The sequence below is a fragment of the Geotrypetes seraphini genome, chromosome 9 (assembly GCF_902459505.1).
Source record: "Geotrypetes seraphini chromosome 9, aGeoSer1.1, whole genome shotgun sequence".
In the NCBI taxonomy this organism is placed as follows: domain Eukaryota; kingdom Metazoa; phylum Chordata; class Amphibia; order Gymnophiona; family Dermophiidae; genus Geotrypetes; species Geotrypetes seraphini.
The window spans coordinates 114,775,489-114,798,951 of record NC_047092.1 but is presented as its reverse complement, the minus strand read 5'-3'; the positions used below and the strand labels follow the sequence as shown (position 1 = coordinate 114,798,951).

At 43.2% G+C, this 23,463-nt stretch overlaps 1 protein-coding gene across 3 annotated transcripts in view; it reads right to left on the bottom strand.

Moving 5' to 3' along the window:
- The window catches only part of HDLBP (high density lipoprotein binding protein), a 783,060-nt gene that overhangs the window by 184,111 nt on the left and 575,486 nt on the right, over window positions 1–23,463 (bottom strand). For 2 of the 3 annotated variants that reach the window (XM_033958794.1, XM_033958795.1), the window contains exons 24-25: window positions 9,286–9,429; window positions 3,490–3,669 (exon numbers count right to left, since the gene is read on the bottom strand). In XM_033958794.1, coding sequence (XP_033814685.1) covers window positions 3,490–3,669; window positions 9,286–9,429 — 324 coding nt within the window. The remainder of the gene's footprint in view (window positions 1–3,489; window positions 3,670–9,285; window positions 9,430–23,463) is intronic. The other variant, XM_033958796.1, reaches the window with a different exon arrangement.

Below are 23,463 nucleotides of genomic sequence, written 5' to 3'. Positions count from 1 at the left end.
TCCAGAGGACGTTATAGGTCAGAGTACGGTAATGGGGTTTAAGAAAGGATTGGATAATTACCTACTGGAAAAGGGGATAGAGGGGTATAGATAGATGATTACTGCACAGGTCCTGGACCTGTTGGGCCGCCACGAGAGCGGACTGCTGGGCACGATGGACCTCAGGTCTGACCCAGCAGAGGCATTGCTTATGTTCTTATGGAACAAATTTCCAACCATCGACTGGCAAACTTTTTGCAAATTCTACAATAAGTATGCTAATTCCTACTGTAAATTGGACACCTGCCCTCCAAACGTCATGAAATCTGCCCCTATCAAGTTTAAGGTCAAGATGTTAACATGGGTAAACTTTCTACTATCCTCAGGGAAGTTCCCCGTCGAGCAAGGTCAAAATATGATTACTTCAATCATAAAAAATGCTAAAGAACCATCTAACATTGCTTCTAACTTTAGACCCATCGCCAATATCCCTCTGGTAACCAAAATATCTGAAGGAGTGGTAAACACCCAACTCACTACATATCTGGAGAAACACAACATCTTACACAATAACCAATCCGGCTTCCGATCAGGGCACAGTACCGAAACAATTATAACCTCGCTGTTTGATTACCTCCACCTTCTCTTCAGCCAAGGATCAAGTGCTCTGATATTGCAACTAGATCTGAGTAGTGCATTTGATTTGGTTGACCATGTTATTCTGCTGGAATGTTTGACATCCATCAGAATCTCAGGCCACGTTCTCAATTGGTTCCATGGATTTCTGGGAAATAGATCTTATAAGGTGTTTAAGGACGATACCATCTCTTATGATTGGGACAACCCCTGTGGGGTCCCACAGGGCTCCCCTTTGTCCCCCACCCTGTTCAACATCTACCTTGCCTCCCTAGGAAGCCTCTTGCAGAGTCTAGGGCTCAAATTCTTCATCTACGTGGACGATATCACCATTGTCATGCCGCTATCCTGCTTTACATCAGAGCTGCTAAATTCTCTTATCATCTATTCTAAATCAGGTCGAACTTTGGATGTCAGTGTTTCATTTAAAGTTAAACCCAGAAAAAACTAAATTCTTCTTGGCAGCCTCAAATGACAAAATCAAGGAAAGCACACTACATGTGAATGGGCTGGACTACTGTATTGAGCAATCCTTAAAAACACTAGGTGCCACTTTAGATAAGCATCTCACTTTGGAGAAACACTCCGACCTAGTATTTAAGAAAAATATCTCGGTGTTCTGGAAACTCCGCACCATAAAAAAACACTTTGATGACGCCTCCTTCCGTCTGCTGATACAATCTTCTATTCTGAGTGTCCTGGACTACTGTAATATCATATACTTAGGCGCCTTCAAGAAAATCACCAGGAAGCTGAGGTTGTTCCAAAATACTGCCATCCGTCTCATCTTTGGCTTGAAGAAATGGGAACACATAGCCCCTTTCTACCACAAGCTGCACTGGCTACCGTTTGAATCCAGAGTTCTATTTTAAGTTCTCATGCATCTGCTACAAAACAGTATCTGGTATGTCGCTGGATTATCTTTACCCTCACTTCAACCTGAGCCACAACAACAAGAGCTCCTGCAGAATAAACCTGTTCGCTTTTCCCTTCACTAAAATCGTGCCACCTGAAAAGATTCTTCGAAAGAACCTTCTCCTTTCAAGCGGCTAAACTAAATTCATGTCTCGCCCAAACTATACTTGATGCCTCTTCATATCTCAATTTTAGAAAGCAGATTAAAACTCAGCTATTAAACAGACCACATCCTTAATCATACCACATGACCTTCCCCTCTCACGCTTCTAAGATTGTGGCTCCCTCCTTACGGCTTGCATACTTTTTCCTTATAGGCTTTTTCCTTATGGCGTGTATGCAGTTCTCCTTCTCTTAAACTGTATGCATGTACTTATTGTATCCATTGCATGTATTTTGCTGCATGTACTTTGCTCGTTTTTTGTTGTCAACCTCAACTGCACTGTTTGTACTGAATCTATCTGCTGTGAACCGCCTAGAACTCCCTGGGTATGGCGGTATACAAAATAAAAAATTATTATTATTATTCCCATGTCCTTAGTGCCTCCTTCCTGTGTCCTTAATGCCCCCTTCCCGTGCTCCCAGTGCCTCCTTCCCATGTCCTTAGTGCTCCCAGTGCCTCCTTCCCATGTCCTTAGTGCCCACAGTGCCTCCTTCCCATGTCCTTAGTGCCCCCAGTGCCTCCTTCCTATGACCTTAGTGCCCCTTCCCATGGACTTAGTGCCCTCAGTGACTCCTTCCCTTGTCCTTAGTGCCCCCAATGCCTCCTTCCCGTGTCCTTAGTGCCCCTTCCCATGTTCTTAGTGCCCCCAGTGTCTCCTTCCCATGTCCTTAGTGCCTCTTCTCATGTCCTTAGTGCCCCCAGTGCCTCCTTCCTATGACCTTAGTGCCCCTTCCCATGTCCTTAGTGCCTCCTTCCCATGTCCCTAGTGCCCCCAGTGCCTCCTTCCCATATCCCTAGTGCCCCCAGTGCCTCCTTCCCATGTCTTTAGTGCCCCCAGTGCCTCCTTCCCATGTCCTTAGTGCCCCCAGTGCCTCTTTCTCATGTCCTTAGTGCCCCTTAGTGTTCTCAGTACCTCCTTCCTATGTCCCCCTCACTGCCTTCCAGCCTTTGTCCCACTCCCTCCCCCGAATCTAGCTTGCCTGCCGCACCAAAGCCTGCCTGCCTCCCTCCCTCCAGCGCCAATGCCTGCCTGCCTACCTCCTTCCCTCCCTCCAGCGCCCAATTCAACCCCCTCAGACCGCTACCACTGCCTACCAGCCTCCCTCCTTCCCTCCAGTGCCAATTCAAACCCCCGTCCATAAGGGAAGGAAAGAATTTATTATATTATATGTATTATTTGATATTAGTATGGTGGGAGGAAAGGAGATAAATTTTATTTTAATGAAAATTTTGTGGAATTTCAAGTGATGTATTATATTAATTTGTTATTTCTGTGCACTTGATGTAAAGTATAAAATGAATAAAGAATTTAAAAAATACCCCGTACCCCCACCACCGCTGCACCTTCTTCTTACCGCCCAGAAGCCTTCTGAAGTCTGAGAGGAAATTCCAGGCCAGCCAATCGCTGCCTGGCTGGCCCAAACTTCTTCTCCAATGTCAGAATTGATGTAGGGAAGAAGACTTCTGGGCGGTAAGATGAAGGTGCAGCAGGCGGACAGGGGTATGAATCAACACTGGAGGGAGGGGAAGCAATCGCCTGCCCCGTTGTCCCCGCGCACATCTTCGGGACGCTGTCCCTGAAAACAGGACATTTTGGTGTCCTGAAGCGGTGGGTCAACACAACGGGACAGCTGGTCCAATAACGGGCCGGTCCCGTTGAAAACGGGATTTATGGTCACCTTATCCATACTACAAGCACTGGTGCTCAGAAATGATCTGGTCTGCCAGTGTTTTGAGCTAAATGGACAAAATAAATATTGCTTGATTCCCTGACATCCTGAACTTATGTGGCTTACCTTATACTCATCCATGATCTTGCGGACAGCTTTGCCACGGGCTCCGATAACGCGAGCATGAACACGATGGTCCAGTGTGATATCCTCTGACACCATCTGTTCAAGTTCTCCAACTATCTTCAAGATGGCATCACGAGCTGATTCTGCATTCTTCTCATAACCTGTGATAGTGATCTTGTCCTAGGGCAAGAAGGTTTAAAGAGGACAAAGGACTCAACAAAAGCTGCTATGACTCATTTGGAAAACTGTATGCCAAAATCCTTAGCTGACCCTGGAAATGGAAGGAAACATCATGTCAGTTAATCAGTGGATGCATTTCATTAATGGATCAAATGTAGGGCCATGCACAAGTCACAGAACGATAGGGTCAGCCCTGCCTTAATGCTAAGGATCTTCTATATCTTGCAATATGTTTTCTAAAACTATTAATACTGCTCTCCTGAAGAGAAGATAAGGTACTAAATCAGTGATGGCTAACCTTTTTGAGCCCGAGTGCCCAAACTGCCGCACAAAACCAAAGAATTTCCTCAAAGTGCCAGCACGTCAATTAAACCTTAATAACAAGATTTTAGTATCTAAAAACTCTTTATAAAGTTGCCTGAACTATGTAACATCATTTTTAAAGGTTGGAATCTTTGTATTGTCAGAAAATCAATTTGATTCACAATCCTTTGGTTTTCATTTCAATTTATTGGCAATTTATAATGTTTTAATGATTTCATTCAATTTAATGAATTTAGGAAGAATTTGATTCAGTTACACAATATATTTTAAATGTTCACATAACATGTCAAATGTATCCTGAGTAAAAAAAAAGATAAACTTCTTAAAACTGTTAACTGTGTCAAGACTCGGTGTGCATTCCCAAAGAGTCTATACATGTTTTTTTGTAAAATTTACAATCAAATTAGAAAATAGTTAAATTATTACATTTCTAATAATATGATGTAAAGAAAACAAAAGAGCTTTCAATTAAACCAACCGTTTTTATTGAAAATTCCAGATTGGAATACAACAGGGCCATGAAAAGTCCCTTTTTTAAATAACATCTTTAAATAATATTTAAATAACTTAGAAAGTGTCTTAACTGCAAACTGAAAACACTGCTTCATGTAAACATATGCATTGGGCATGCTCTGAAAAAAATTAATGTGATTTTTGTTGTTGCATGCATGCTGATAACTTGTCAATCCTTGGCTCATAGTGCGTTAATTTCAGAGCAACACATGCAGCACTCATGTCATCCGTTAATCTGTTTCTAGCATCAGATTTTATATGATTCAAAGCCGAAAACAGCTGCTCACAAGCATAGGATGACCCAAACAAAGTAAGAAGAGCAATCCCAAGTGCTTTCATGGACTTAAAATTGTCTGGCAGAGAATGCCACGCTTTTAGGATTTCAATTTCAGAACTGCTAGCAGTTGTCACCCTTTCACACTCAATACGTTCAAGAGCCGCACGCAGGTCATTGAATTTACTTTTCCAGATAGAGCTTTCTTGAAATTCCAGTAGCTCCATTTCCAAATTTTGAATATCCAACCACTGTAAGCAGGAAAGATCAAGATCTTCAAATGTGGACTTTTCTGGGAAGTTATAAATGAAAGGGATGTCTCCATCTTACGGAACTGAGAAAATCTTTTACTAAAATTCTCCTTTGTTTCGGCTACAATGGTGGAATATGCTTTGTGGATTTCCTGGTGTTTTTTATGACTGTCCACTAATGTTGTAGAATTATCCAAATGTATTTTTAGGTTGGGAAAATATTTTAGCTGTCCACTCTCAAGGTCTTTTTCAAAAACATGCAATTTTCTCTCAAAAGCTTTGATGTCACTAAACATGCTTTCTGCTGTTTTTCCCATGCCTTGTAATTTTTTGTTTAGTACATTAAAGTGGTTAGTAAAATCTGTAAAGAACATGAGGTTGGTAAGCCAGGCCATGTTGGTGAGTTGAGGATAGTCTTCCCCCTTTTCGTTCATAAATAGCCTAACTTCTTCCAAGCAGGCCACAAATCTCTCTAACACTCGTCCTCTGCTCAGCCACCGGACATTATTGTACATCAGTAAAGTGTTATATTATGCCTGAACTTCATCAAGAAGGGCTTGAAATTGTCAAAAATTAAGAGCACGCGCCATGATGAAGTTCACCATTTTTGTTACATTTTGAGGACATCATCAAGTTTTTTGCTGCTTTCTTTGGCGCAGAGAGCCTCTTGATGTATTATGCAGTGAAATTGAATCAGTGGATGTTTTGCTTCCTTAGCAAAGAAATTAATGAATCCTGATGTTGTCCCCACCATGCTAGGTGCTCCATCGCTAGTAACTGAAACTACTTTTTCTGGACTTATGTCTAGTGATGAAAAAGCCTCCATCACAGCATTGTGGATATCTATCCCTTGTGTTCTTCCAGGCAAAGACAGCAGTTTTACCAGCTCTTCTCTCATGATGTCACCAGTAGCATAACGCAAAATGAGCGCTAGTCTTGCATGGTTAGTAATATCTGTACTTTCATCCAAGCACATGGAGTAGAAGGGTGCTTTTTGTAAGTCGCAAGTAAGCTGTTGACTAACATCAGCAGCCATTCGCAGAACCCTATCTTTTGCAGTATTTCTGCTTAGCGGCATCTCAGAGATGCGCTGCACAATTTTATCCTTGTTTTGGAAATCATGGAAGAGTGAATTACTCCCAGCCAAAATTGCCTTTTTGATAAAATCTCCATCAGAGAGGAGCTTACCATGTTTTGCCATGCACAGTGAAATTTGAAAGCTGGCAACTGTAAGATGATTAGTTTTTGAAAGATAGTTGCTAAAACTAAGAGACTGGGAGTGATATTTCTTTAATTTTCCTACAAGGAACTCTTTTCTTTGAGCTAAACCAAGTTCAACAACACTGTTATGGTTGGTCTCAAAGTGACGTTTGACACTTGATGTGCGAGACACAACACTTTCATTACACATAATACACAATGCTTTCCCACTGCGTTCAATCACTCCATATGTACTCTGTCCAGGCCTCTTGGAATGGTCTTCCACTATCTGTTTTTGCTTTTTTTGCTGTACTCATTTTCTTTGTTCAAGACTTCAAGTCTACAAAAAGATAAAATTTGTATAATAAAAAAAAATCTAATGAAGTGCTGTATACAAATCCGTCCCCATAAAAAAATATGTGATTGGGGAATTTTACTAATTGTAGACATCCGTTTTGGTCAAAAAATATAATGTCCGGGTGAAAACCGGACTTGTGCAACCTGAGTGTATGGGAAAAGGACTTTTATTTTTCATTATTGGAGCCTTTGTTATTTTATTATGATGTTTACAAAAGCACTGTGAAGGGCCACATATACACTTTACTGTTTTTTGCTATATTGAGTTTTCCATAAGGTACAGCGCAGAGGATTAGTGTGTTGGTTGTTCACAGAGAGCCCAGCCCTCCTCTCAGCTTACTGAACTTCTCTATGCAATCATCATAAGCAGCTTTTTTATTTCCTCAAATTTAGCATGTCCCCCATGGAAGATACAGAGGTTTTTACAGAAGAGCACATTATTAGACACATTAACTTCCCCCCATATCCTCACCTCTCTAGCATGGGAGCACTAGGAACTGTTCCTGATTACAGATGTCACATGTGGAGTCACACTACAGCCTCACTGAGTTCCTGTGACAGACTCAGTGTGAAGCTTCTCTTCCTCCCCCCACTTCCCCCTCACACACTGCCTGGCTCATAGGATACTAAGGGGAAGACAGGCAGGCTAAACATCCACTCACAGGACTGCAGCCAGCACAGGATGGGCCGCGGCCCACCGGGACAATGCCCGGTACTCCCAATGGCCAGTCCGGCTCTGTTGCCAGGTGAGCTGCAAAGCAGACCCCGGACACTGGCCTCCCGCCGCGCCACATATCTTAATTGCAGACTAGAGAGTTGCGCAGGGACAGAAATCCCACCCGTCCCCACCTGTCCCCGCCAAAGTCTCACCCGTCCCCACCCGCCCCCGTGAGGAATCCCACCCGTCCCCGTGAGGAATCCCTCCGTCCCCACGAGGAATGTCCTCCGTCCCCGCCCGTCCCCGTGAGGAATCCCCTCCGTCCCCGCCCGTCCCTATAAACTTCAGAAATAGTTATTTCATTTAATTATGCTACTGAATTAAAGGCTCTGGTAGAAACCCATTTACAAATAAGCAAAAAGACTTTATTAATTTGGAAATATTAATTGGGAAGAATACTCACTTTGTAAACGGGTTTCTACCAGAGCCTCTTTTGTTTATAAATTTTTATCAACACAACTAATATACTACTTTATCCTGAAGCAAAAAAAAAAGAAAAAAAGAAATAGAATTCTTTTCCTACCTTTGTTGCCTGGTTTCTGCTTTCCTCGTGTTCTCATTCAGTTCCTTCCATCCACTGTCTCTCTTCCTTCTGCGTCTTCCATTTGCTCTGTTACTGTGCCTCTCCCTTTCTCCCCCCTTCCAAATTGGTCTGGCACCCATCTTCTTCCCTCCGCTCCCCCCATAGTCTGGCATCTCTGTCTTCTTCCCTGCCAGCGTCTTCTCCCCACTCTCTCTTCCCCATTTCCTTACAGCGTCCTTCTCCCCCCCCATCTTCCCCATGTCCTGTCAGCGTCCTTCTCCCCCCTCTGTCTTCCCCATGGCCTTTCAGTATCCTTCTCCACCCCCCCGTCTTCCCCATGGCCTTTCAGCGTCCTTCTCCACCCCACCCCCCATCTTCCCCATGTCCTTTCTGCGTCCTTCTCCACCCCTTTGTCTTCCTCATGTGCTTTCAGCGTCCTTCTCCCCCCCCGTCTTCCCCATGTCCTGTCAGCGTCCTTCTCCCCCTTCTGTCTTCCACAAATGCTTTCAGTGTCCTTCCCCCCCACCCCGTCTTCCCCATGGCCTTTCAGCGTCCTTCTTCACCCCTTTGTCTTCCCCAGTGCTTTCAGCGTCCTTCTCCCCCCTCCTTCTCTCCCGCCCCGGGTGCAGCACAGCCGGCCAGGTCCCCTTACGTTTGTGGCGCTTCCGCGACCGACAGACCGACAACAGCCCCGGTCTGACAAACCTCCCTGCCCTTAACCGCGAATCTAAATTTCCTTCTTACAGCTGCTGTAAGAAGGTAATTTAGATTCGCGGTTAAGGGCAGGGAGATTTGTCAGACCAGGGCTGTTGTCGGTCGGTCGGGTTAGCGCCACAAACGTAAGGGGACCTGGCCGGCTGTGCTGCACACGGGGCGGGGCGGACCGCCCCCCTCCCTTGGAAGCCACTCGAGCCGCGAGGCTACTCCTCCTTACCTACCCTGCCTGCAGTACAGAGCCGAACGGAAGTCTTCCCAACGTCAGCGCAGACGTCGGAGGGAGGGAGGGCTTTGTTTACCGATGTCAGCGCTGACGTCGGGAAGACTTCCGTTCGGCTCTGTGCTGCAAGCAGAGCAGGTAGGGAGAAAAGCCGCGCGACTTAGTACATCCAGCCCCACAGGAACCCCGCGACCCTCGGAGGCGTCCCCACGGGATCCCCGCGACCCGTGCAGCTCTCTATTGCGGACCTTCCCGCGTGCCAGCTGCAAGGCTTTCGCGTGCCACAGCTGGCACGCATGCCATAGGTTCACCATCGCTGTACTAAATTATAAGATGATAGTCACATTAGGAAAAGGCAACACATTTTCCATATATCAATCCACAATGTTGCAGTACTTTTATCTGAAGAGAATGGATGGAGGCTTTTCAAAGATCAAAAATTCAATCAAATTTCAAGGGCATGGCTAGAAGCTCCAAGTACTTATTTTAACAGTTAAACAGTAATAGTAGTGATTGTACCTGGTTCTCATCATTCTTGTCAGGGAATTGAATGTTGACTTCATGGTCTGTACGTATCTGGGAAATCACAGCACCTTTTCGGCCAATGATCTTAGGGTGATACCTGGGGTCCACAGAAATAGTAAGCTTGAAACTCCTCAATGCCTGTATAATATGAATAAAATATGGAAGACAAAAGTATTTGAAAATATATCACCAATTGCTTGTTTTTAATACATGCCAGCTACTGCTACCTGCTAACAATTAATTCAAAGGAACCCCTCCTGGAAACCCAGGACTTTCAACTGACTTTCTCTCCAGTTTCTGGGAGAATTCTTACCTAGTTTTCTAAGCAATCTACCTGCTCCTCTCTGCCTTGGAAAATGCTTTAGCAAAATGTTAATGCTTGCTTCTTAGGACCTTTAGAGTGATTCCACAGCTATACTGTGCATACATCCCTGCGGCCTAGGCCCTCCCACCCTGCCCCTCTCCCACCCACCATTAGGCTCACATTACATTTATACATCTAAAATCACCCTCAGAAACCATCCAGCTGATGCTAACAAGTGTTGCTAACAAGTGATGCTAACAAATTAAAATGCCTACTACCATCAGCTGACTTACCCCACATAAAGGCATCAAAAATACTCAACTCCAATTTCAACCAAGAAAGATGTATTTTACACACTGCAACCATTGTGGTGCCTTAGTTCTGTGAGAAATAGATCATAAGAACATATGAATAGCTTTACTGGGTCAGACCAATGGTCCATCAAGCCCAGTAGCCCGTTCTCACGGTGGCCAATCCAGGTCCCTAAGTACCTAGCCAAAACCCATAAAGAAGCAACATTCCATGCTACCGATCCAGGGCAAGCAGTGGCTTCCTTCATGTCTCTCTCAATAACAAGACTATGCACTTTTCCTCCAGGAAATTGTCCAAACCTTTCTTAAAGCCAGCTATGCTATTCGCTCTTAACACAACCTCTGATAATGTGTTCCAGAGCTTAACTATTCTCTGAGTGAGAAATATTTCCTTCTATTGGTTTTAACTTCATCGAGTGTCCCATAGTCTTTGTAATTTTTGACTGAGTGAAAATCAATCCAATTGTACCCGTTCTACTCCACTCAGGATTTTGCAGACTTGAATCATATCTCCCCTCAGCCATCTCTTTTCCAAGCTGAAGAACCCTAACCTTATCAGTCTTTTGTCATACAATAATAATAATAATTATAATAATAATAATTATTTCTTATATACCGCTAAATCCGTTAGAAATATACATTGAGGAAACAATAAAATTAGAATAAAAAAAGGTACTTAGAAATTCCCTTACTGTCCCGAAGGCTCACAATCTAACTAAATAATCTAAATAAAGTTCCATCCCCTTTATCATCTTGGTCGCTCTTCTTTGAACCTTTTCCAGCACCGCTATATCTTTCTTGAGATAAGGAAACCAGAAATGAATGCAATACTCCAGATGAGGTCACACCATGAAGCGATACAGGGGCATTATAACATTCTTAGTCTCATTAACCATCCCTTTTTTTGAAATAATTCCTAGTATCTTGTTTGCTTTTTTGGCTGCCACCGCACATTGGGTGAAAGGTTTCATTGCATTGTCTACGATGACACCCAGATCCTTTTCCTGGTACTAATCCCCAAGGTGGACCCTAACATCCAGTAACTGTGATTTGGGTTATTTTTCCCAATGTGCATCACTTTGCATTTGTCCACATTAAATTTCATCTGCCACTTGAACACCCAGTCTTCCAATTTCCTAAGGTCTGCCTGCAATTTTTCACAATCTGCAAGAGTTAACTTTGAACAGTTTCGTGTCATCTGCAAATTTAACCACCTCACTCGTTCCAATTTCCAGATCATTTATAAATAAGTTAAATGAGAGTCAATTATTTCTAGCCAACTTTCCAACTGCTTGGAGAAATTTTCTATTTTGTTACCATTTCAACATGGGTTTAGACCAAACTTTAGCACGGAGACTCTCCTATTATAGTTAATTTCAAAGATTCAAAATTTACAGATACAAAATAAATGTGCAGTATTGTTGCAATTTGATCTGTTGGCTGCGTTTGATTCATATGGTATCAGATATTGGTTTAAACCAAGTTATACTGAATTGGTTCAGTAAATTCTCATTGCGATCTTATAAGGTATATTTGGAGGGCGAGACTTCCTCCTCTTGGAAATCCAGCAGTGGAGTACCACAGGGCTCTCCGCTGTCGCCAATCTTGTTTAATGTATACTGTATTTTTCGCTCCATAAGATGCACTTGACCATAAGTCACACCCACCTCTAGAGGAGGAAAAACCAAGAAAAAAAAATTCTGAATCAAATGAGTGTGCTCTGTACCCTGACCCCCTCTGGTGGTCTAGTGGTAGGCCGGGACAGGGTACAAGGCACATCTAGTGGTAGGCATGTCTAATGGTAGGCAACCCCAAGCCAGCCCCAAACCAACCAGCCACCCCAAACCCCAGGCCAGCCAGCCATCGGTACCCCCTCCCCCCGCAGGTATAATTTTTTTAACCCCCCGTACCATTTAAAAAATTCCTTCTCCGGCCGCCTCTTTTTAAAACTTCTCCCCCCCCCCCCCACAAACACCCACCACTACACCTTTTTTACACACCCTCAAACACCCACCACCGCAAATTTTAAAACATAACCCCCTGGAGTCACGTGATGCAATGAGCGGGTAAAGACGGGTGCTTTGCTTGCTCCGGGGCTACCTGGCCATACTGCTTAATTTTCTTGCCTTTGCAGCCATAATTGGGGTAAACGCTCTCAGGGTGCTTAATCAGATTATATGGACAGATACCTCACCCGCTCTCAAACTCCTATGTCAGCTAAAATGGCCAAAAAAGACCACGATTGTGTGAGGCCGCTGGAACCCAAGATGGCGGAGGCCGTGCCAGCAATGGTGTCTCAGCTGACGGAGGCAGCCCTGAGCGATATCAAGACTGCTGGTGCTCAGGTTTTGGGGCCGCAGGTTGATCATTTATCATCTCAAATTACTCACTTTGAGCAATTTTTTTCCGAAGCAACGATGTGTGTCATCCATGGAAGATACATCTACTACATATACTGCGGAGTTAGCGGCCCTATAGGAGCAGGTTCGGACGCAAGCAGTGAAACTCGAGGATCTTGAAAATCGATCCCGCCAGTCCAACCTGGCGGATCCTGGGTTTCCCAGAGGCGGTTTCGGACCGCCAATTATTGGAGGTGCTGGAACGCTGGCTGGGAGAAGAGTTTCCACCATCTCCGTCTCTGGGTCCTCTCTGCCTCGAATGCGCACATCATCTTGGGGCCCAACTTGGCAGGGATACTCGCCCACGAGTGGCAATTGTGAAACTGTTAAATTTCCGACACAAAGTGGATTTGCTTCGCAAGTACCAGGCTAAGAAAAACATGCTGAAGTACGATGGAGCAGCCATTCGTCTTAGCCAAGATTTTTCGATGGCATTACAGGAAAAGCGCAAACCCTATTATCCACTTTGTACAAAACTAGTGGAACTCAGAGATTTCAATTCCAGTATCCAGCGTTGTTGAAGATTTGTATCAATGGGGTTTGGAAAACTTTTGATACCCCGGAGACTGCTGGCGCATAAATTACCACCTTGGAAGCCCCTGTTTCAGAAGCCTTTTGACTTATTTGCTCTGGTTCTCTCAAGTGGAGTGCCTTGTTTGGTGGAGTAAGTCTTAACAGAGATTTCGGCAGTTGGAAGCACAGTACCGGGTAAAGCTTTGGATTCTCGCCCAGAAATAGCTAAGAAGAAGAAAAAAAAAAAAAATTTTTAAATTGAATCAGGTTGGGCAGACTGGATGGACCATTCGGGTCTTTATCTGCCGTCATCTACTATGTTACTATGTTTTTCAAATTTGATAGAGTAATAGTAGTTATATAGCTGAATGACTAATAGGCCAGGTTACCCCAATTTTCTTGTGTCTGTGGGTGACTCCATTAGTATCCTTTATGGTAAGGGTATGTGGGGAAATTGGTTTGGGGAGGATAGTTGGGAGGGTTCGTTTGTTGGGAACAGCAACTATAATATTTTGTTTGTATTCTATGGGCAATTTTGAGTTTTGTACTTTGTCTTTCTATGTAGCAGGCAGGTTATCAGGGAATTTTACTTTTTTCTGGAGTCAACTCTTAGGCGGAGCTGGGCGCCTGGGGGTCCTCTTTCTCTTTTACAGGCCCATGATACACTTTTGGGAGACCACTGGGTGACCGTCCGCATCGTATAATCTCATGGAATGTTTCAGGCATTTCATCACCAATTAAGAGGACAAAAATACTATCTCAATTAAAACACCATAGGGTGGATATTGCATGTCTCCAGGAGACTAGGCTTTCTGATTTACAACATCAAAAATTGAGACGTGGATGGGTGGGTGAGATGTATTCAGCTTCTTTTTCTGGTAGGCGGGCTGGGGTAGCACTTCTAATCCGCAAGGGTTAGCTTGTGAAGTTAGTATACTATGCCGAGATTCTCATGGTCACTATTTATAGGCTAAAATAGCAGTGCAGGGCATGGTGATCAGACTATTGGTGGTCTATGGCCCTAATACATATTCTCACCCTTATTTTCAGAATTTGGTTAATATGTGCATTGGAGATTCCGCACTGCCACTGATTGTAGCCGGAGACTTCAATCAGCATTTGGGTGGTGTGGTGCCGATAAAACAGACTAAGGGGATACCATACTTATGTCACTCCTTGGGATTGTTAGACCCATGGCGACTCTTGAACCCTACCAATCATGATTATACATATCAATCTTGGGTACATTGGACATTTTCAAGGATAGACTATATTTTAACTTCCGCATCCTTTTTCGCCTATGTGGTAGAAGCACAAATCGGACCATTAGAGGTGTCTGACCACAATATGATCTGGATTGATTTGGGGAGCTGAGCAGGGGATGAGCTGGAGATTTCCTGCCTACTTAAATCGGGACCCCCAATTCTCTAAGTATCTTTTGACCAAATGGGAAGACTACCTACACTTTAATTCATCACATCTTACAGATCCAAGCGGCGAAAGCCGTTCTCCTTGATGATATCATAGCATACGTTGCAGCTCGGGCAAAACGTATTTCACAGGGGATTATTAGTCTAGAACAGCAATGTGCTCTTTTAAAAGCTGATTTCCTCAAACTTTCTATGTCTGCTAACCAAGAAGCGTATTTGACGGCGCAAACTGCCCTCAATGCCTTGATACATGACCGGGCGACAAAATCCATGTTTTATCGTGAATATCATTATCATAAATATGGTAATAAGACGGGAAAGCTGCTGGCTTCCATCACAAAAAATTGGTGAGGGTCACGGTATATATTGGCTTTGCTAGACACAGGGGGTCGCCACTTGACCAAGCAGGCGGAGATTTTTGCTTGTTTTACCAATATTTTCAAGTTTTTTATGCAGCTCCGGATGCCTATTCTGGTCCTGATGTGTCCAATTACTTGGAAGATGCTGGGATGCCAAAATTATCACAGGCACAACTGGCACTTTTGAATAGACCTTTCCGATTGCAGGAAGTGTTACAGGCAATAAAATTGCAAAAGACATATACGGCGCCGGGACCAGATGGGTACTCTCTGGAGTTTTATAAAATTTTTGTCTCTTTCTATTGGGGGTCTATTATTGGCCTATTACGAGACTATACTGATGAAAGGCACATTGCCATGTTATGCTAATGAGGCTTTGATCTCTTTGATTCCAAAACCAGACAAGTCAAAACAGGAATTGGAATCATATAGACCAATCTCCCTCATTAATGTAGATATAAAAATTTTTGTCTGTATTCTAGCAGATCATTTGGCGCTTATATTACCCACCTTAGTGACACCAGAACAGATGGGGTTTGTGAAGATGTGTCATTCCATCATTAATGTTCGTAGGGTGCTAATGGCTTATTCCAGGGCACAGAATGGCGGTCAACCTGGTCTCCTAGTAGGGCTCTTTGTGGCCAAGGCTTTCGATAAGGTTAATTGGCATTATTTGTTTTCTTTGCTGCACTATCTGGGGTTTACTGGGTGGTATTATGATTCCTTACAGGCTTTATATCGAGATCCTATGGCCTCGGTGTTAATTAATGGGATACGTACGGAGAAATTTCCTGTACGTAGGGGCACAAGACAAGGCTTTCCACTCTCACCTTTATTGTTTATATTATACTTAGATCCCCTTATTCGTACATTGCAATGAGATGATGAGCTGAGGGCTTACCGGAGGGCGTTTCTCAGCTCCGGGTGTTAGCTTTTGCTGATGACCTCTTACTTACTTTGGGGAATCCTCGGCGCTCATTATCTTGGGCTTTGGAACTTGTGGATGAGTTTCAGATTTATTCTGGGCTGACTTTAAATCGGAAGAAGTCCATGGTATTTCCTACTGACCCTTTAATTCAAGTTGGGTGGGTGGAGGAATTTCTCTTAAAATGGGCGGATCAATATCTGGTATACTTAAAGGTTAAGATTCCACAGGACTTGACACATTTATACAAGTTGAATGTGCTGCCTTTATTAGATAAGACCATACCTAAATTACGAGCATGGTGGGATTACCCGCTTTCCTTATTGGGTTGCATAGCCCTTTATAATATAATGGTGGTACCCCCATGGCTATATTTATTGCAAATGCTTCCTCTGATGCTGACTAATTGCCATATGGTCCAACATTTGGCTTCTTTGTCTGCTTTTCTATGGTGGGGTCAACTTAGACATATTAATGACTGGTACTGTAATACTGCTTATTTTTCAGTCCCTGAAATGGAATGCCTTGTTTATAGCCCCTATCATTTCAGTTACTTATTGTATGCTAAGAAGCTACCAGACTCTTCTCACCTACAACATGATTTATTTTTACCAGCGATGCGTCTGACCTGGAAAAAACTGCAAACTTCTTCATGTTTCTCCACATGCTACACCTTGTTTACCGCTGGTGGGTAATGGTTTCTTTAGTCCTAGCTTGCTTCAAGCTACTTCTAAAACGTGGGCGGATAATGGACTACAATATGTTTCACAGGTGGTATCCTCGTATGGAACTCCTTGGATTTGAGCAGTTACAAAGGACATATGGAATATCAGCTGCAGATTGGTACACATACAGACAGTTGCATCATTATTTAACAGCTTTAACACCGGCGGTATTAAAAGAAGAGATACAGGAAAAGATGTCGGAAGCGTTATGTCTCACAGCACAGGTTACTATTCTGCTTCGTTTTCATCACAAGTACTTGCAGGAGATGGCGGGAGACCTGGATTATGTGGACCTTGCCCGTAAGTGGACTGCTGACTTACATGTTCCCATCACTGCTGAGATGATTAAACAGGGCATACGGCTTGGCCTTAAATACATTTTCCAAGCAGAGAAGGAGCGAACTATGTTTTTGCTGAGAGCTTATTGTGCACCTAATAGAGCCTATAAGATGCGACTTTGTGCTACTGACCAATGCAGCAAATGTCTTCAGGAACATGCTACACTAGGGCATATGTTTTGGGCTTGTCCCTATATTTCTCAGTTTTGGATGGCCTATGTGGCGAGCCTATGGGACTGTACTTGGCGGTTACATCCTAGTTTTCTCTTCACTATGTCTGCTTGCCTACATCCCATTAAACTGGGATGTAAGGCGTTTCTTCAAAAAGCCCTTCTGTTTGGAAGAAAGAGTATTTTGGCCTGTTGGCTGTCTCCTCGCCCACCAACCATGTCTCAGTGGAGAGCACTCATGATACAAAATGTCTTATTGGAGTGCCGATATATCCTGGTCTTAGACTCACGTGCTGGTCAACTTTTTACTCAGTGTTGGACTCCTTTTAGTAATACACTGACGTCCTATGTTAGAGGACGAATTTGGTACTGACTTGATTGGATACTTCCTTGTTTCCTGTACTGCTCCATGGCTTTTCACGTTGTCTAACTCATAGTTGCTGCTGTTCCCAGGGTGGGGGGTGGGTTGGGGGACGTTGTGTCTTTGGAGTGTTTTACATTGCTATTGTGTATTTTCTATTATCCTTTGTTGAAAACTAATAAAAATGATTTAAACATAAAACATACCCCCCTGCAAACACCCACCTCCGGGATGCGAGAACCGATGGCAGCCAATCAGAAAGCAGCGCAGGGCCAGGCAGGAGCGCGGAAAGCTCATGCCTGACCTCCGCTGCTCCTGTCCGGGAAATAGGAGACAGCTAGCAGGGAGGAATCACGCAGGATGTTTTTAACAAGGTACGACAGCGGCGGGTGTTTGCGGGAGGGGGGTGTTTTAAAAGGTGTGACGGGTGTTTGTGGGGGGAGGTGAAAAAGGTGCGGCGGTGGGTGTTTGCGGGAGGGGGGAAGTTTTAAAAAGGTACAGCGGCAGGTGTTTGCTGGGGGGATATTTTAAAAAGGTGCAGCGGCAGGCATGTGGGGGGATGTTTTATAAATGGGTATGCAGCCGGCGGGGGATTTTTAAACGGTACGGAGGGGGGGGGGGGTTAAAAATTGTACCTTCGTTCCATAAGATACACTGATATTTCCACCCATTTTTGGGTGGAAAAAAGTGCGTCTTATGGAGCGAAAAATGCAGTACATGACTTCTCTGAAAATATTTTGCCTTTCATCAGCAGAGACTATATATATGTATGCAGACAAAATTTACATTTTATTAGAAGTTGATACTGATCTTAACAACCTGGTCCCTAGTATATGCTGCTGCATTTCTAAACTTCAACTGTGGGCTTTGTCGATTCAAATGAAACTGAACGTTGCCAAAACCAAATTGCTTTGGATTGGGCCAAGATTAGAAAACCTCCCTTCCTCTGTTACATTGAAAACAGGTATCTCACTACATATAGATTTTTCATCTAGAATCCTGGGTGTCATCTTGGACTCATCACTTACATTTCATGAACAGATTAATTTCTTGACAAAAAAGTGTTTTTTTAGTCTGCACACGTTGAGGAAGATCAAATCACTTTTCCATCAAGAACATTTCTCAGTGTTGGTACAATCCACTGTGCTTTTTCGGATAGATTAAGCAGGGCAGTCTAAAATGACTTCAGTTAATACTGCAGCTAAGCTCATTTTTGGGAAACGAAAGTATGATCACGTTTCTCCTTTGCTGATAAAGCATCACTGGCTCCCAGTTCACTTTAGGATCTAGTTTAAATGTGCATGCATAATCTTCAAGCTTCTCAATGGAATATTTGATCTTTTTGTCCCCTTATGTTGGAATACTCTTAAACTTTGCCATTTGAGAAACACACAAAGATATAAGTTAGCCTTCCCTCCCTTTATGGGAATTAAATCTGCTGGGAAGCTCAGCTGATCTTTTGTTTTCAAATTTGTAGAGATCTGGAATGAATTTCCTGATTCCATTAGGCTTTTAGGCCAGCTGCAATTATTTCCTAAATTCCTGAAAACTTTGTTGTTCTCGTAATTTTTAAATGGTTTTTGGCTTGCAAGCTACTTTTAAAATGACTAAGTCAAAATGATCTACCAACAATAAAAATACTAAACATATACCCCCTCTTTCACTAAGGTGTGCTAGCCGATTTAGCACACGCTAAGTGCTAATGTGCCCATTATATTCTATGACATAAATCCAATATCAAATTCCAAGCTTCCAACCTTTAGAATATTCTTTCTATGTTACTCCTTTAAATCCTTAACTTAACTAATGAAGTTTATGTACTTATCTTCAAAAGTGTTGCTGTACTTAGGCTGGTGGACCCGACATGTTTCGCTGCCGCTTCGTCAGGGATCCACTCTTGCCGTTAACCACCATCCCGCATAGACTCTTAAGATACAAGAGTCTATGCGGGATGGAGGTTAACGGCAAGAGTGGATCCCTGACAAAGCGGCAGCGAAACATGTCGGGTCCACCAGCCTAAGTACAGCAACACTTTTGAAGATAAGTACATAAACTTCATTAGTCGTTTTAAAGTATAAAAATTGTTCAAAATAAATATAAAATTATTGAGCATCAGTCATTAAAAAATTAAGCCTTGACCGATGAGGAGGTTACACATGAATCTCCCCGTTATGAGATCATAACCTTTATGGGACGGAGGAGGGGTATTTCTGAGGTCTATGACTAAAACAGAAGTAGCAACATCAGTTAAGGATTTAAAGGAGTAACATAGAAAGAAGATTCTAAAGGTTGGAAGCTTGGAATTTGATATTGGATTTATGCTATATGGTGACAATTCCAGGAATAAGACTTTAAACAGTGTCTTATAAGGTTGTTGAACACATTATATTCTATGGACACTTTAGCATTTAGCGCGCCTTAGTAAAAAGACCCCCATATTTATTTATATATAAACCAAGTGCACCTCTTCTGTCCTCTAGACCTCACTCCATTCTCCAACCAACATCTCTCTGTCCCTCCAGGAGTCCAACTTTTCTTCTTCTCTCCTCCACCCCTATTGGCAACATGTTTCCCTCTCTCTCCCTCCTCTGTTATGATCTTGCATCTTTCTGTTCTTCCTCAGAGTCTTTCCCCCTCTGTCTCTTCTGTCTGCACCTCTCATAGTCCAGCATCTGCCTCCTGTCTTTCCCCTTTGGTTCAGGCCTCTCTTTTTCTTCTGCTTACAATCTCCCCCACCCCAAATCCAGCATTTGTGCTCTCCTTTCTTCCAGGTCTTCCTCCCTTCCTGGTCCAGAATATTTCCATCTCTCTGCAATCTCTCTCTTTCTTCCCTCTATACACCCCCAAGTCCAACATCTGCCCCCTCTCTTCTTCCTCCCCTTTGTTTCAGGTTTCTCCCTCTCTCTTCCTTCTGCTAACATTTAGAGTCCTCCCAGGCCTTTCTGTCTCTCTCACTCTCTTTGTCATCCCCTTCCCCAGGGCCTGGCACCTCTCTCTCCTCGGTGTTTCCCCTCTCTAACCCTCTAGTAGTCCAGCATCTGCCCTGTCTTCCCTCTCCCTTTTGGTTCAAGTCTGCTTTCCCGCCCCCTCCTCAAGGTCCTTTTGTCTCTCCTCTCCCCCCTCCATCCAAATCCAGCATCTCTAAGGCAAACCCCATCCCGCTGGGGCCCTTGCGACGGGCACAGCTTTACTCAGACTTGTGGAGCCTTACCTCCACTGCTTCCTGCACACAGTGACTACAGGACTTCAGATCTCTTGATTGCAACTGTCCTCGCCTCCGTTCTTCCCTCTGGGCCTAACTACCACAGTTGAAAGTTAAATACGGCAGCCTGCAGAGCGAACCTAGCAGGCTGCCGTCGGCCTCTATAGCACGTTCCCTCTGCAGTGGTCCTGCAACTCCTTTGATGTCAGGGGTGGGACCGCAGCAGAGGAAACGTGCTGCAGAGGCTGACGGTAGCCTGCTAGGTTTGCTGTGCCGGCTGCTGTAATTAACTTTAAAGGTGAGACAGTGACCATAGGATAATCTGGATGACACTGAGGGGGAAGCGTGTCATTTGAGCAAGACAGCCAGGCGCTTGACACTAGGGAGAACTGGCTCTGTGATCTACCAGCGTTGCCTTTGCATCAACCATTTACCTACCCCCCATTCAAAGGCACCCAGCGCAAGAAGATGTTTTATAGTCTACTAGCGATGCAAGCAGCGAAACTGGACCATACCATCTCCAACCTGCTGATAACAACAAGCGACTTCCAATCTTTTCGCAAAGAAATCAAAACCCAACTATTCAAAAAATTTATACAGATATCATAAATCCAACCCTGGATTCCCCTCCGGGTAACTCCCCCAACCCCTCCCCCTCACCAGTTACCCTTACTCACCAAAGCCTCAAGCACAACTGCTGCTTCCCCAATTGTATATATACAGGAACTGCACCATCCCCTATCTGTACATCACCACAAATTGTAAATCTACTGGAACAGCCCAATCTTCCTTGCTGTAACCCATTCCCCTTGCCTATATTGTAATTTTACCAATCTTCTTGCCTGTATTGTAATTTCACCAATCTTCTTGTAACTCTCCTGGAAATGCCCAGATGATTATTTGTAATTTCCCCTGGAAACAGCCCAATCTTCCTTACTGTATTCCATTCCCTAAATTGTAATTCACCAATCTTCTTGTAATTCTTGTAATCTTCCTTGCTGTATCCCATTCCCTAAATTGTAATTCTCCAGAAAATATCTAGATATCTCTTTATAATTCTCCTGGAAATGTCCAGATGTCTCTTTTGTAATCCGCCCAGAACTGCAAGGTAGGGGCGGAATAGAAATCAATAATGTAATGTAATGTAATATCATGATCGACATTTTGGGCACCCCTGATTTAATCCTACCCTCTGTTTTCTATCCAATAACCAATTCCTAATCCACAACTGAACTTTGCCATCTATCCCAAGACTATTTAATTTTCTCAGGAGCCTCTCGAGGAACTTAATCAAAAACTTTCTGAAAATCTAGATACGCTACATCAACCAGCTCACCTTTATCCACAAGAACTCTAGAAAGTATTTGGTAAAATATAAATTAATTTTCTTCCTGGCCAGAAAGGGTGTCCAAAATGCACAAAAATGGCAAGGTAAGTCACACAGAGATCAATACATCCATTAGTTTTATAGTTAGTACAAACTTCTTAGCCCCTCCTGCCTGCCTGCTCATTGGATGGAGAAAGGACAGTTCACAACCTATCAAATGCTTTCTTAACTACTTCTTACCTCTCTGCCCCTAATTACTTCTCCCATTACTCTTATTCCCCAGACCTCTAACCCTATCTACAATTGCCCATATTTGGGCATTTGCTCCTCCTCTCACATGCTCACCCCTCATGTTACTTACTCAGGCTGGTTACTTGAACAGCCCTTATGGATAGTTATGCTGAGCCATCAGATTTCATGTTTTCTTGACTATAGGCCTGGTGTTCATACAGTAACAAATTCTGTCCCAGGAATGACCCCTCCCCTCTCCTGATTAAGCAATTTACCAGTTCATACTGTTTCTGCAGACCTCTGTAGTTTGTAATAATTATTCAATTAACATTACCACACATTATTAATGTATCAATGTGTTTGTTTGTTTGTGTGTGTGTGTGTGTGTGTGTGTGTGTGTTTGTTTGTTTGTTTGTGTGTGTGTGTGTGTTTGTTTGTGTGTGTGTGTGTGTGTGTGTGTTTGTTTGTGTGTGTGTGTGTGTTTGTTTGTGTGTGTGTGTGTTTGTTTGTTTGTGTGTGTGTGTGTGTTTGTGTGTGTGTGTGTGTTTGTGTGTGTGTGTGTGTGTGTGTGTGTTTGTGTGTGTGTGTGTTTGTGTGTGTGTTTGTGTGTGTGTGTGTGTGTGTTTGTGTGTGTGTTTGTTTGTGTGTGTTTGTTTGTGTGTGTGTTTGTTTGTGTGTGTGTGTGTTTGTGTGTGTGTGTGTTTGTTTGTGTGTGTGTGTTTGTTTGTGTGTGTGTTTGTGTGTGTGTGTGTTTGTTTGTGTGTGTGTTTGTTTGTGTGTGTGTGTGTTTGTTTGTGTGTGTGTGTTTGTTTGTGTGTGTGTTTGTTTGTGTGTGTGTTTGTTTGTGTGTTTGTTGTCCTCAAGAAGGCTTTAGGTATATAGGAGGATGTGGTTAATACATGGAAAGACAAGAAATTATATTATAATGATGGGCTATATCTTACTATAGCAGGAAAAATAATCCTTGCTGAGAAATTCATCCAATACGTTTCTAGGAGTTTAAAAACTAGAAGGTGTGTGTATTGGGGGGCGGTCACGTGATGAGCTAGACCACGCAGGACGTGTCTTACTGGGTTCCGCAGCTAACCAATTGAAAACCTGCTAAAAAATCCCTGAAAAACACGGAACCTCAAACTAGTTTGGCATTACCAGCAAGCAAGTTTCAAGTTTATTATGGATTTGATTAATCGCTTATTCAAAATTCTAAGCGATGTACAAAACAGTAAAATAGTAAATTACAGGTATCGTGGGGAAACAAACCAGATAAATACAACTGACTTGACAAAAAATATGACACAAAAGGAAAAAATGGGTAAAGAAATACAAGAAAATGATAGTAAATAAGACGAGTAAGGGGAAAAACAATAGGCAAGGGAAAAGCAGTAAGCTTCAAGGATATTAAGAACTAAGCTTCAGTTGATGCACTTAATCTAAGTTTCTAGTTGATGCATATAATCAGATTTTCTAGTTGTCAAATGCATCTTTAAAAAGAAGGCATTTTAACTTGCTCTTGAATCTATCTAGATTAAGTTCTTCACGTACGTGAATTGGGAGTAAATTCCAAATTTGGGGGGCTA